The following is a 14775-nucleotide window of genomic DNA, read 5'->3' on the forward strand; positions in this document are numbered from 1 at the left end:
GTTATTGATGTAGTGATTTGCACTTTTGTTCTGTTGTGAGCCACTTTGAGCATATTTATATGGAAAAGCAGCATAAATAAATAATATGGAGTGGAGGGGAACAATATTATTCTCAAATTGCCTAGCAAATATGTCATGGCGGGCTACAGATGGTTCAGATGTTACAGACTACAACCAGAACTCACCAGTCCCTTAACCACTCTGAAAAGCTCTGCTGGATGGCTACTTGTAGATGCAACAGTAGCGGAGAAATAATCTACCATCATCGTCACATGATAAGCACTTGTTTTGTGCTCCGGTATGTGCTTGATTGACTTCCATGACATTTGTGCCACTTGTACTTTGACCATCATCTGCTTCATCACCCATGTATCACTAGTAAACCTGGGTGCATTGTGGGCTCCACAGCGCTGGAGGAGGCACCTAGGGACAGTCCTATCAATGGTCTTTTTTTCCTTCTCTCACCCAGTCCTTGTTCCTTTTGTGTCATCTCTTTTAAGCCTTTAAGCCTAAAAGCAAAGACTGTCTTTTCACTGACATTTCTGAGTCACTCTGGGAGCCTTTTCTGGCTGAAGAGAAGGAGACAAATGCTTTAAATAAACAGCATAAACTACCAGTACCACAGACACTTCTGTAGTATAGTAATTAAGCATGTGAGCTATAAGTCCCTTCTTCAAATCTCACAACAACCACAAATGAATTAGACACCCTTACACAATCCACTGTCTTTCAGTATCAGCCTCCATCTACAATATCGTGGTAATAATGCTGGCAGGGGTTATTAAGATGATGTAGGTGGATACTTGGAATGCAACATATAAATTAGAAGCATTAAATATACTAGTAATTAACTTCTACCATTCTAAGTATGCTCAAGATTGAAGCTTTAGTTATTCCTCCCCCAAGACTGGGAATTACTGATTCACAAACCATTTCAAAATAAAACAGCACTAAACTGGAAGGTCGCAACACAAAATGTGTGAGCACTAGAGGGAATTTCAGCAATCCTTTTACTGCATGTTTATAAAATCTGTTCAGTATTTACTGCAAAGCATACAAATATTAATCAGTTACTTAGCTTCTTACATGTTCAGCATCAACATCTGGTATATGCACAAGTGATGAAGTCTAACATTTGGCATGAGTGAATATTTAATGATCTTTTTCCCAAACTCGCCAGGAAAAGTTAGCGCATATATATATATATAAAATAAAAGAAGCTTCCAAAGCCAACTGTTTCTATTGAATAATCACAAGCTTCATATAGGAGTGTCTGGTCTATTTTAGAATGCATTTCTGGTTGGAGAAAAGAACTGATCTTAACTAGATTATCTGTGTGCTGTTTCCTACCCCTTTTTTGTCTTCCTTACAGCATTTTGTTGCCAAGGCTTATTAAACGAGTATGGTCTTCATTGATCTGTTTAATTTCTAGTTCTATTTGTTCAATCTGAGATATTGTGCACATCTGGTTTATTTCAGAAAATGCCGCCTATGAAAAGAATCCAGCTCAATCTAATCAAGCATAAACTTTCCTACAAATAACAAAGAACCTAACAATATCATTGTTAGGAAGATGTGCATTTTTTAAAAAAATATATATATCAAATTCCTGCATATTGGCAATTGTGGTTGGAAAGTTCTTCTTGACAACCTGGATCAGTTACTCAAAGAGCGCTTTCTGGAGAAACACAAAATTAGTTTCTGAATTGCCCACATCTCACAGTTAATGTTCAAACTATTGTACATGATCAAAAGCTAATGTTTCTGTGCCCCTTCATCATACATCCCCTCCATCTTTACTGCTGGATCCATCAAATTATTAAATACTGGCATTCCCGGAAACTGTGTCGCTGTAATTTAAAGTAGATGTGTCTTGTTTAACATATCATAGTAATATCATTTACAAGCCATGATTTTGTGTAGTATTTGGTTTCCACACTGCTTGCAAAAGTACCATCAATTTTTGCAGCCCACTGTGTCTTCTGGACAGTAACTTCAAGAGAAATCTTTATGGGATAAGTTCACAGAATCTTCCTACTGCCCTGTCATCATATGCTGAAATAAACCAAGTGTGTGACACTGCAGTTTTAACAAACTACAGACAGATACAGCCCTTTTTCTACAGAATTGCAAATGTCCAAAGAGGTAAGACAGTGGTCCATGAGCTTTATTAGATGGTCCACAGCATGTTCGCATTAAATATTTCTACTGATTTTTAATTGTATTTTTTAAATTTTCTTACATTGTATTACAATTTGAATTATATGGAATGCAGATTGTAATATAACAAAATATAAGAAATAAAAGCAGCAATAAAAATACAATTTAAAAAATCATATGGCATCTAGCACAACACAATTGCTATAACAGGCAGAAAAATCATTAAATGGTCTGACCATCAACAATTTTCAAGTGATGCATTGGGGGGGGGGAGTTTGGGAACCACAGACCTGATATTATTTCAACAGGTTTTATAGCATAAACGTGACATTTCTAATGCACAAAGATTCTACATTTCTTTGACATTTCTATTGAAATGTCTGTGAAATTTGTGGTTATAATTGTATCACAAAACTAAACTAATTATTGATGAGGTTTCCATTTAAACAAATTATTTCTTCGTGCGAGTCAGACAACATATATCCAGACCCCTAAAAGGCAGTAAAGTATTTTGGGTAATGTGGTATTGAGAATATTGAGAGCCAAACTAACAGCACTGATGTATGACTGGCTTGAAATAGGCATGAGAAAAAACGGTGCTCATTATTTATAAGTAAAACTGTCTCATGAGAGCGTACTGTGAAGATGTTTAATTTGTCATTGCTATGTTAGTAAGTTTGTGTATGGATTTTTATATCATTGTTTTATTGTATTCAATTGGCCTGATTGCAATTAATTGGATGGTTTCATTTGTGGATAATGATACTTATATATTTTTTGTCTTGCTTGCTGGAGAGGGAGTAACTTTTTTTGTAAAAAAAAGAACTTTTTTAAAAGAAGCATTGCAGGGTACGTGGTGGAACAGCACAAAATCAAACTGTATCATAAAGGCAAAATGTAAGCAAAAATAATATGAATTATATTATAATAGCCTACATCACAAGGTTGCTGGGAATGGTAACAGAATTCTAAGGCGCCATCTCTACCATACATTTAAAGAACTATTACACTGCTTTAAATAGTTGTTAGGAGACCCCTATTCATCTCACAGAGCTATGATTCCCAGGGTGATTTAACAATCAATCCCTCTTTCCAAAGAACTATGGGAATTGCAGCTTTGTGAGGGGAATAGGGATCTGCTAAAAACTCTCAGCACCATTCACAAACTACAGTTCCCAGGATTCTTTGGGGAAAGCCACGACTGTTTAAAGTAGCGTGATAGTGATTTAAATGTATTGGGCAGATGGAGCACCAGATGAAGCAAGTGCTATGTACATTAGAAACCTTTTTGTGACGTGCGGAGAGTCAACCAGAGAGCCAGTCTTGGGAGATGATAGTAATTTCAGTTGGGAATTTAGGCAAATCAGTACAAAGCTGCAGAGTATACAACTCATTGAATTATGAGCCACCCACCTCCTCCCATAAAGTACCTCACAGCTTAGTGTACAGAAGCAAGACTAGGGGAAAAAATAGATACAGCGCCTAAGAAAAAATACAGGCCTGCTGCTCAATGCATACTATTGTGATAATAAAGTAGGCTAGGATTTATTATGGAATATTACTTTCATAATGCTCAGATGGCTTTCTGTTGTCCGGAAATGGAAGCCTTATAGCCCTGGCACCAGATCACTTACACTGCTTGTCCTCAAGACTTAATGTCCCTTACTCCATCAAAAATCAGTAAGAAAAGCCATAGCTTCCACCAACCAGCAGAGATCAGACTGTTCATTTAAAATAATCCAGATACTAATTTTCTGCTAAATTTTTTAAAGAGAGTTATTTCCTATAGGACTCTATTTCCCCCCCCCCCCGATATGATCTACCAAATCTACATGTTTCTCATTTTTATAAACACATGGTACAAAGAGAGACTTATATGCTGAAATAGTTGAAGGAGCATCCCACCCCTTGGGAGTAAATCCATGGCACTCTATGCTGCCTGCCATTTGAGCATTCTTAAATCTCCCTATACCCACACTACCATAAATTGCCACAAGAAGATTACATAAGGGTACATTCATGGCTCACTGAGTCCATACCACAAAAGCTCCATTTTGACCAGGCAGGGGGTTGACCTGGCAACTGTTGCTAATCCTACAAATGGCCCAGGGCCAGGTCATAGTGCTAGAGCTGAAGATGTAGTTCAGCAACATCTGGAGAGCCACAGGTTCCTCATCCATTGATTGAAGAGAAGTCTAAGGAGCCCTTTCATGCTGTCTTCTGGATATTTTCCCTTATGGCCTCCAGTTATAAGAGGCCAAATTCTAAATTCTCCCTCACCCCACCCAAAGAATAATCAGATTTAGAATGTACTATAAGCAGACCTGCATATTGCATACTGCATTGTAGGTAGTCTACTGATCAGGGGCCTGGACTAGATGACTTCCAAGACCCCTTTGGACTCTATGTATAGATTTTATTGGCTTGCATAATTTAGTCCAAATCTCCTTGGCACAGAATTTGGATACTTTTGTCACCAAAAATATGAACAGCCCTATCCTTAAGGGACGCCTGCTTCCTAATTTGAAGTTCACTTCAGCCATTACACATTGTACCTTAAGGACCCTGGATCCAGGTTAAGTTAGTAATAACTAAGTCCCAAAGAAACCAATGGAAAAAGCTAATCATCACTAACTGACCCACCTAGTTTCATTGGGATTCAGTTGTGACTGATGTTAAATGCACTAGCCTCGGTCCAGTTAAAGACAGACTTGAAAATGTAGTGTTTTAATGCAGCAAACCATTGTTTTTTTAAAAAATGTACATCATACTGGTTTGGACGTAACATTAAACCATAGCGTAGCATTATGGGAATAAGCCTGCTAAGGCCTTGGGCTCAAATGCTTCTGCCTCTGCTCTCTTCTGGAAGCAAGTTGCAACAGCATTTACAGACCAGATTGAGAACTGTTATTCAAGAGTGCCCCTAAAAAAGGATTTATTCCAAAATGTGTTGGGCCTAACAGACCCTTTCCTGTGCATCTGGAGGTCTCCTCCTTTTAACTTCCTGCTCCATCCAACCAGGATAAACTGCGGTTAATTTAAACTATGTTTATTAAAACAAGGTAAGATAAAACTGTGGGGTTTTTTTTTATCATGGATGTTTACAAACTAGCCACAGTTTGGACAAAATGACAAACTGTACTTACTTTAAATCAGGAACTGAATACTTTTGTTCTCCTCTGGCATACACCAGAAGATGTGAAGGCAACACTCAAGTAGCTCATTTCTGTAATGGTAAACTGTGGTTTGGCATTACATCCAAACCTCACCATGGAGTTGTTCAACGAGCAGCTTCTTGTCAGGAACACACTTAGTGGTAAACTTAGGCCTGCTGCTGAATAGGGTGTTAAATGAACCATGGATTCGCACAGACCAAACTTGAAAAATCGCAAAAAAAAAAAAAAAAAGGTTAAACGGTAAGGTTGTAAGCACTGATGTGACTGTAGCAGCTCACATTAGACTCTTTCATTACACAGACTTAAAAGGTGTGCTTCCATGTTTTTCTTGAAAACATGCATGTAGAGACATACAGGGAGATACAGAAGTACAAGATACAAACCTGCACATCGTAAGTCCCATTTAGCAGGACTGGCCTTTGGGAATTGATGTCCTGCAGGACCCCTGACAGCACAGAACAATTGACTTTCTGGAAGTCTTTGGAGTGGCTAAACTGCACCATGTTGTGGAGCGCCAAAATTTTAGTGTCGAGCTCAGCATCCTGCCTCGTGCGGTTGTGCAGCCCGAGGTGGTACTTGCGGAAGTGTTTGATGAGATCTGTGGGGTCGTTCCCATAGTAACCGTAGCCACAGATGTTGCATTTGAAGTCCTGAAGCTCTGGAGACAGAGGCGCCATATCAGGGTTCTCGTTTGCCAGCAAATCTGCTTTCAATTTGCTTGGTCTTAAGTCCCCATCTGAAGGCACTTGTGGGTTTTTTGACGCCACCAAAGCCGGACTCGAACCTCGGCCCTCGGGTTGGCCACTTTGCACATGCGCTGTTTCATCTGTAGATTTTGGCGATGTGCAATGCTCTTCGCTTTTCTCCATCAGATCTCCTGACGGAGTGCAGACCACATCTTGGGTGTCATCTGCATCTGATCTGAGAGGAGACTTCAAGGACTCTGAGATTCCCCCAACAGCTGGAGATGAGAAGCCCTGCATATTTCTGTCTGTCACCTCATCATGAGGGAAGGATGGAACATTTCCTCCCTTATTGTGGCTTTCATAATTGAAGCCAGCCTTTTCGCTTGTTGCTGAGTTTTTCAAGTCCTTTTTAGTGCTGGAAGATGGCTCTGGGACATGCGTGCAAAACCCCTCCTTGTCAGTTTGCTCCGCAGCCTCACCCTGCTTTGCGTTTCCTTGCATCTGACCGGCAGAAAATTCTTGTTGCCTTTCAATATTGTCACTTGCAATACCCGGCGACTTGAGGGTCTCGGGCTCACCTTCACTAGCAACGTTTCTTAGAGGGGGGTTCTTTTTCCGGACCATATCTGAGAAAAGAAACACACACATGCCACAAGAAGATACCAAAGAGTTAATCAGATTGATTAAAACATATAGCCAATTTATCCTTCTGCCTCCCCTCATCCCCTGCTTTAAACATAAAGATTCAGACAGTTTTTGCCAGACACAAAATCTCTGCAAGGTATTTGGCTACAATCTGACTACAATCACTGGCACACTTACTTGGGCACAATTACTATGCTGGCACACTGAATTCAGCATTGAAATTGTAAAACTTCACAATTACGTTTACAGAATGTCACCAGTAATCTACTCCTCTAGTTCAATGCATTAGTTAATAGTTTGGCATCACTGTAAAAGCATCCTCGATGCTCTCCCAGGAATGCCATGCTGAATTCTTTTTGGAATGGTGATTAACTTTATTAGAAGAAATAACTTGTTAATGGTGATATTCAATGCACACACGCATACACACCAGGGTTGGGGGAGTTGCCTTTCCCCTTTCCTACAGTTGAACATTACACTCTCTTCCTCAAAGCCACTCTTTGTTTTAAATTGACAAGCCTAGGAATTACCTCACAACTGTGAAAACAAATATGCAACTGAAGGAAAGTTATAAGCTACTGCAGGCTATATGGGCTATGTTTTGAGACAACTGTTGTTCACATAAGAGATCTATCCCATCCAGAATTTCATAAGATGACAAACAATAAGCTGCACATCATTTCTTATTTTTCCTGGTCCGGGTCTAATCCCATCTTCATAGTTATCAAGTAAACATACTACTTGAAAGAGAATTCTATCAGTAACTTCCACACTGTAATTTTACAGTTCTGTAAAATGCTGTAGTTTTACTGTCTAGAGCGGAAGTAGCCAACATGGTGCCTTCCAAATGTTGCTGGACTCTAACTCCCATCACCACCAGCTAGCATGGCCAATGGTTATGGAAGATGGGAGCTGTGATCTGACAACATCTGGAGGACACCATGTTGGCTGGTCTAGAGTCTCAAACTGATGGGAGAGGAGGGAGGGTAGAGTGAACTCCCACAGAGAAAGAGGATCTTAAGGTAATACAGTATTCCCTGCCAGTCAACATCTGGGTGGGCTGAATATTCCCTTTCAGAGGATACTCTGTGATCCACACTGGATTTGCGAAGGGAGCTGCACCCCTACCCTATTATCGTCCCAACTTGTTTTGAGAAGAAGGGAGCTTAGGGAAAGCTGAAACAGATGATTGGGCCATGAGCTGGCTGAGGCAGAATGTGGAACAACTTTTTGAAGTCCCCCCCCTTTCTAAAATGTTAGAAGTATTAATGTCAAAATAATTGCCAACATTTTTGTATGGGAAGAATTTGTGAAGCATTAGGAGCATCACCCTTCTACCACCCCTTCCCAAGCCCCCCCCATTAAAAACACAGCTTCATTGGACAGTATCTACAGCATTGTACCCTTCAGAAAGATATGTTTTTCCTCTGTAGTTATACACTATCAATATCATTTTTCAAGAAGACATATTATCTAAATAAAAGCCCATTTGCAGTACCTCTAAATGGAAGAAACTATCTACTGGCAAGTCATGTTAGACAGAGTGAGAATACAGAGAAAGCGTATAAGCATTCTGCAATTATTATCTGTAAGACAAATAACAGATTGCACAATGCTTTATGGCGTGCCAAGAAGTTTTCCAGTTAACATTTCCACTTAGAGAAAAAAAAATAGATTACATACTTTTAAAATCATACCCAGCATTGACTTCATAAGGCATGTGGCTCTAGAATGCTTTTTTTGTTTTTGTTTTTTGCTTTTGCTTTTACAGTTATTAATTCTATTAGTCAGCTAGCAGGAGGGCTAACGCAACTGGCTTAGGAGGCACACGGAAGACACGGAAGACATTTTGAGAGCTGATCTGCACATCTGCAAAAGAAAAAAAAAGGTTTCCTTCCTAAATTATGCATTCAGGATCAGTTGGGTTTTTTCCTTACTTAGCAACATGGTTGTGCCTGCTTTATATGCGGCATGATATGTACTGCAGCAAAAATGGTGGCTGTGGTAAACTCTTCTCAGTTTAAAAAAAGTACACACAGCATTCAGCACATGCTTGCTCTTTCCTTCCCATATCCACTTCTTCTTGCATACACATTCTCACAGATTCCAACCCCACTGGTTCTGGAGATGTCCAGCCTTACGGCAACCAATTCTGACCCAACAAGAGGGTGAGTATCAGGGCACTTGGGTGCCATAGCCTCATTCAGAAAAAGATTCACCACTACTACTTCAATAAGGCAGTCAAAAAATCATAACCCCTTCTCCTCTTCTGCTTATACCCCCACCCCAATCCTAGGACCCTTGAGACCTAGGGACTTTCACGCATTACTCCAGCTGTATGCAACATGTTAGACCCTGATGGGGTCTCTCATGATCATAAAAGCTACTCTTTTCAGCTTACACGTTTGTTTCTTTGTGTCTGTATGCACATACAGTAATGTCTAATACAGATTTGTACTAAGAATAGCCCTTACCAAATGGTTAACAAAACACACTTTGAACCCAATGAACACAGCTAAGGCCCAAACCGTGCATGTACATGTTTGCTATATATGAGCTTCTCAAGTTAGCTAAAACAGGGGACACAGATTAACTCTCAACACTAAAATGCATAGGCGGGGTTTGGGAATGAAATCCCTACCCTACACCACCACCACCACCCCAGATTCCACTTCTTTAATCATCTTCCCACTACCACCCAGCTCCAATATAGGAAGTGAGTCGGGTTTGGTGTGAGGAAGTATTAAAACAGTGTAGCCTTGGAAAGTAAGTTGGGAGAGGGGATGGTTATGATCTCATCCACCACCCACTCCTTTTAAGTGTTAAAAAGTAATACTCCACCTTATAGTCAAACCTGAAAGACAGATTTTAATAAACACACACGTGTCTGGTTTTGCCCTGAAGGAAAGCAAAGAAAACCCAAGTGTCTGAACACAGTCTTGAAGTAACTCAGACCAATGGGAAAAGGAGGGATTATTACTGTGGTCTATCAGTTCCAAAAGTGTCATATGTGGGATTAAAGGAGAAGGTTTGCAGAGCCAAGTTATATTCTGCTGTTTGGTCCAGTCAAATGCTATATGATTTCCCAAATAGCATACTTTGAAAATCCTGATAATCTTTCACAAGGTCATGGGAAACCCATGTTTTAAAAGCAAGTGGTCTCGTAATGCAATACAACTCCAACAGCAGTAGCAATTAGTTCTAGATTTCATGGAAGTGAATAGCTTGAAAAACAATGACAAGTGGCTAATCACCTGTAGACTAGGTCTCATTTTCTAGAGAATAATTTGGCAATCCAGTTCTGTTACTTACATATACTAGTATCATTACAAAGTCCTTAACAACTCAAGGGAACATAGCAATGAATGAACCATCTAGCTCTAGAGAAGTGTACAAGAGATGGGGGTAAGTAGAAAAGAAGTCAATGCTCACAAAAATTCAGCTCAGCCATAGTCTAGCCCACCAAGTGTTGCTTTTGCACAGGCCCCACCAAATTAACAAAAGGTTGTAATAGAAGCCTAAACATTCAACACCATATGCATGAATATAACTTTGGAAGTAACAGATGTATATCAAGTTGGGAGTAGATAAATAGCCACTTACTGGCTATGTACTATGTCATTCTTCCCTTCCTTAACCCAAACACATACTGTATCTTGATGAATTCCTTAGCTACAGACCATAAAAATGACAACAGGTGTCGGCTTGGAACAACAAGAAACTTGGCTGGACTGCAGCAAGCCCAATCCATGGTGCACAATAATGACACTGCACATTTTAAGTGGGTGGGATCTACTAGCATAAATGAGGAAGACATGGCCTATAGTCATACTAAAGTGTAGATGCACAGACTAAAGAGGTGCAAATGTTTTCAACTCATTGCAAGCCAAGTTCACAAAATTTTCCCAAAGTTAGTACGTCATATATGAATTCACAGGTATGAAGCATCATGAGACCAGATTACACCAGGACAAGAATACAGCAGAACCCACTGAGCTGAGCAGTCAGTGGTTCTATGTAATGCATACTTATTAATGCTCTTTCCACTCTGGGGAGTAAGCTTTAATTAATTAATTAATAGGCTGCAGAGAACTTTGTGATCATCTGGTGAAAGGCCCCTTATATGGTGGACTGTTGTTATAGCAACTGGAAACAAAATTATTTGCAGCCTACTGAATCTCTCAGAGGGAGTAGGACTGAAGAAAGCAATCAAGATGTACTTTAAATTATTATCCCTCCAGAGGAGAGTAATAAGTACCTGCTGGAGAATTACAAATATATATATGGTGTATGTGTGTATATATATACATACATACATATAAATACAGTAGGGCCCCACTTACCAGCGCTTTGCATTCCAATGTTCCGCTAATGTGGCGGCGGGAAATTCCCCATTTTAAAGCCGATTTTGCGGCATTTTCACATCATTTTTGCACAATGCGCCCCATTATAATCAATGGGGTTCTGCTTTACGGTGATTTCCACTTTACGGCGGGGGCCTGGTCCCTAACCCACCATATAAGCGGGGCCCTACTGTACATACACAATTAAGCACACAGCAAGGACTACTTTAAATAAGACTTGGGCTGGATCCCACAGCAGCCACCCTAAATGAGTGGAGATTTAATCAGCAGTGACTCATAAGCTGTCTCTCCACTACAGGCGTGCCTGTGCCTTATTGGATAATTAATTAACTGCACACATTTTATAGCAATTGTATATTTTTACTGAAAATAAAGAGAGAAAAATTGTGTGGATGATTGTATCTAAAAGCTTAAATTCAGAAAAATAAGAACATTTGGGGGCAGTTTTGTATTTGGCAATTTATTTTGGAAGACAGAAACAAAATTCAACAGGACCTTGATAGGCTGGAGCATCGGTCTGAAAACAACAGAATGAAATTCAACAGGTATAAATGCAAAGTTCTACACGTAGGAAAAAGAAACCAAATGCACAGTTATAAGATGGAGGATACTTGGCTCAGCAATACGACATGTGAGAAGGATCTTGGAATTGTCATTGATCACAAGCTGAATATGAGCCAACAGTGTGATGTGGATGCACAAAAGGCAAATGCTATATTAGGCTGCATTAACAGAAGTATAGTTTCCAAATCGTGTGAAGTATTAATTCCCCTCTATTCAGCACTGGTTAGGCCTCATCTTGAGTACTGAGTCCAGTTCTGGTCTCTGCACTTCAAGAAGGATGTAGACAAACTGAAACAGGTTCAGAGGAGGACAACAAGGATGATCAGGGGACTGGAAACCAAGCCCTATGAGGAGAGACTGAAAGACCTGGGCATGTTTAGCCTGGAGAAGAGGATGGGAGATATGACAGCATTCTTCAAGTACATGAAAGGTTGTCACACAGAGGAAGGCCGGGAATCTCTTCTCGATCATCCCAGAGTGCAGGACACGGAATAATGGGCTCAAGTTGCAGGAAACCAGATTTCAACTGGACATCAGGAAAAACTTCCTAACTGTTACGACAATGGAACCAATTACCTAGAGAAGTAGTGGGCTCTCCGACACTGGAGGCATTCAAGAGGCAGCTGGACAGCCATCGGTCGGGAATGCTTTGATTTGGATTCCTGCATTGAGCAGGGGGTTGGACTCGATGGCCTTGTAGGCCCCTTCTAATTCTAATATTCTATGATTCTAAGATATTAAACAGAAATTAAGAGTTTAATTCATTACCAAAATATAAACATATTTAGAATGTAAGTCTGAAGGCACGGTTTGTGCTATTAAAAAAACTGAACAGCACCTGGCAATGTTAGATTCAATCACTGTCATAATCATCACCATATACCAAAGTTCACCGAAAACAGGGGGAAAGATACTATTTTAAAAAACATCAGATTTCTACATGTCACTGAGTCAGTTCTCCCCATTATTATAGGTGAGAAGCACTCCTAATTTAATAATGATGCCATAATTAATGAACTACGAGGGAGCGTAAATTAAGAAGTCTGCCTTTTTGATAACATCTTTACCGCTGACTTTGGTGGGGTTTGGTAGATGGTGATGATTATGATGAAACTGCTTGGCACTGTTAAAAACAAGCCCTACCTGCAGATTGACAATCTTAAAATGTTTAATAGTTACAATGGAAAATGCTTGAAGAATTTGATGAATTCGTATACAAAACAGCCTGATCCCCATTATTTGGACTAATGTGCTTTATTTTGCACTGCTCAAAGTCTTGTAATACTGTTCTTGGCAGCTTAAATGTACCAAAACATGTATTTAAATATTATTTTGAAATAAAATAGCCACTTAAATATAAATTTAAATATGTATTGATATGCTATGTAAAGGTTTTATTTTGTTGTTTTTTTAAAAAAATAGTAACAGGTCAAGACAGAAATGGATCAGAATGAAATTATGGGAAGAAAACAGATTCATCCATCTCTATGAGACACCATGCTGAAGAGGGATTTAGCAGACCCTGGTATCTCTAGGTAGGGCTGGGAAAGCTTCCTATGATCCTAAAGATTATTAGCCTCCCCCTATGCACCCCCCCTCCATCTCCACTAAAACTCAGATACAATACATTTCTTAGCATAAGATGCAGTGATAGCTTTTATCTCAGAAAGCTTGTTAAAAGCACTGGGCACATTTCAAAGAGGGAAGATGCATCAATTACTATTAGCACGGATGTGAAATGTTCACAGTGGGTCTAGAGTAGGTTTTCACTGAACTTCCATTGGGGATTGTGTTGAAGTAATGGAACCGCAACACAAATGGCCAAGCATTCAACATTGTCTTTTCTTTTTCTTTGTTCTTCTGTAGCCACAAAGCCTCCTGAGATTTACTGACAAGCCTTTGGAATTCTACCCTAAAATGTATTGTGGCCACAACATGCTCCAATGTTCAACATTCTCAATGTATCACTTAAAATGTTTAATGGGCTGAAAAAATGCAAGGTGGTTTGTGGCTTTACTGGGTTTGTGGGCAGAACCATGGCTAAAAACCTCCTAAGGGCTTTTTTTCAGGAGAGTCTTACAAGGCATGGTTGATCACCCTATCCCACAGAACATCTGGCCATGAGCTTGAACCTTCACATATCTTTGTTTGGTATACAGTCAGGCTTGCAGCCCTGCCTGAATCTGCAGTGCTGTGCTCCTGCCTGTTCCCCAACTTAGGAGGCAAAAATCAAACTACAGAGGGCTGCATATGTTCTACAGTACAGTAGGGGCCTGCTTTTTGGCGCCCCGCTTCCCGGCGTTCCGCTAATACGGGGCCAGCGGGGCGATCAGCTGTAGCGCGGGGAGCTCCAGCCGCCGCACCCCAGCTGACAGCAATCAGCTGTAGTGTGCAATCAGCTGTACTATACAGCTGATCATGCACTATGTCCCACTTTCCGGTGGGTTCCGCTTTTCGGCGGGGGCCTGGAACGTAACCCGCCATATGAGTGGGGCCCTATTGTACATACTACAATGGCAAGTGACACTCTCTCACTTTGTTGGCCACCACAGTCTTACGACACCCATGGTATGCAAAGAAGTTGAGTCTTACTCAGGGATTGCATGAAAAAGAACGGCCGTACTCTGTGGCAAAGCATCTGCTTTGCATGCAGAAGGTCTCGTGTTCAACCCCTGGCATCTCCAAGCAGGGCTGGGAGAGAACCCAGCCTGAAGCCCTGGAGAGCCGCTGCCAGTCAGCATAGACAATACTAAGCTAGATGGACCAACGGTCTGACTCAGTTATGAGGCAGCTTCCTATGTATACAAATTTTAACTGAGAGGACAAAAATGCCTCAAAGTCCTTCTGAGAAGACAACAGATATCCCTTCCCTGTCCACAGGCCCGTTCCGCAGATGGCAAGGACCATGTCGCTAGTGTATTCTATGCAAACAAATTTTTGCTGGTGTGGTTAGTAGTTAGCAGCAATCGCCACGAACTTCAGAATATGGCTCCTTTTTAAACAAAGGCTGAAACACTTTGGAGATGATGTCACTCATGAGAATATAAGACCAAAGTCATGTCTAGAGCAGAATTCTCTTTCCCCGCAGTGGCTAACAGAGGCCTCCAGGAAGCTCACTAGAAGGGCATGAATGGAATAGTCCTTGCTTACTGTTGTTTCCCAGCAACATGGAATGTAGAA

General features: G+C 40.5%; 1 protein-coding gene across 9 annotated transcripts in view; it reads right to left on the reverse strand.

Annotated features, from left to right (window-relative positions):
• Positions 1 to 14775, reverse strand: part of TRPS1 (transcriptional repressor GATA binding 1) — a 302076-nt gene that overhangs the window by 218815 nt on the left and 68486 nt on the right. For 6 of the 9 annotated variants that reach the window (XM_061605424.1, XM_061605362.1, XM_061605383.1 and 3 more), the window contains exons 2-3: positions 8351 to 8536; positions 5720 to 6648 (exon numbers count right to left, since the gene is read on the reverse strand). In XM_061605424.1, the coding sequence (XP_061461408.1) occupies positions 5720 to 6648; positions 8351 to 8387 (966 nt within the window). In that variant the 5' untranslated portion in view covers positions 8388 to 8536. Of the gene's footprint in view, positions 1 to 5719; positions 6649 to 8350; positions 8537 to 10317; positions 10377 to 14775 lie in introns of those variants that run through there. The other 3 variants (XM_061605393.1, XM_061605406.1, XM_061605416.1) reach the window with 3 other exon arrangements.

The sequence above is a fragment of the Rhineura floridana genome, chromosome 1, assembly GCF_030035675.1.
Source record: "Rhineura floridana isolate rRhiFlo1 chromosome 1, rRhiFlo1.hap2, whole genome shotgun sequence".
In the NCBI taxonomy this organism is placed as follows: Eukaryota; Metazoa; Chordata; class Lepidosauria; order Squamata; family Rhineuridae; genus Rhineura; species Rhineura floridana.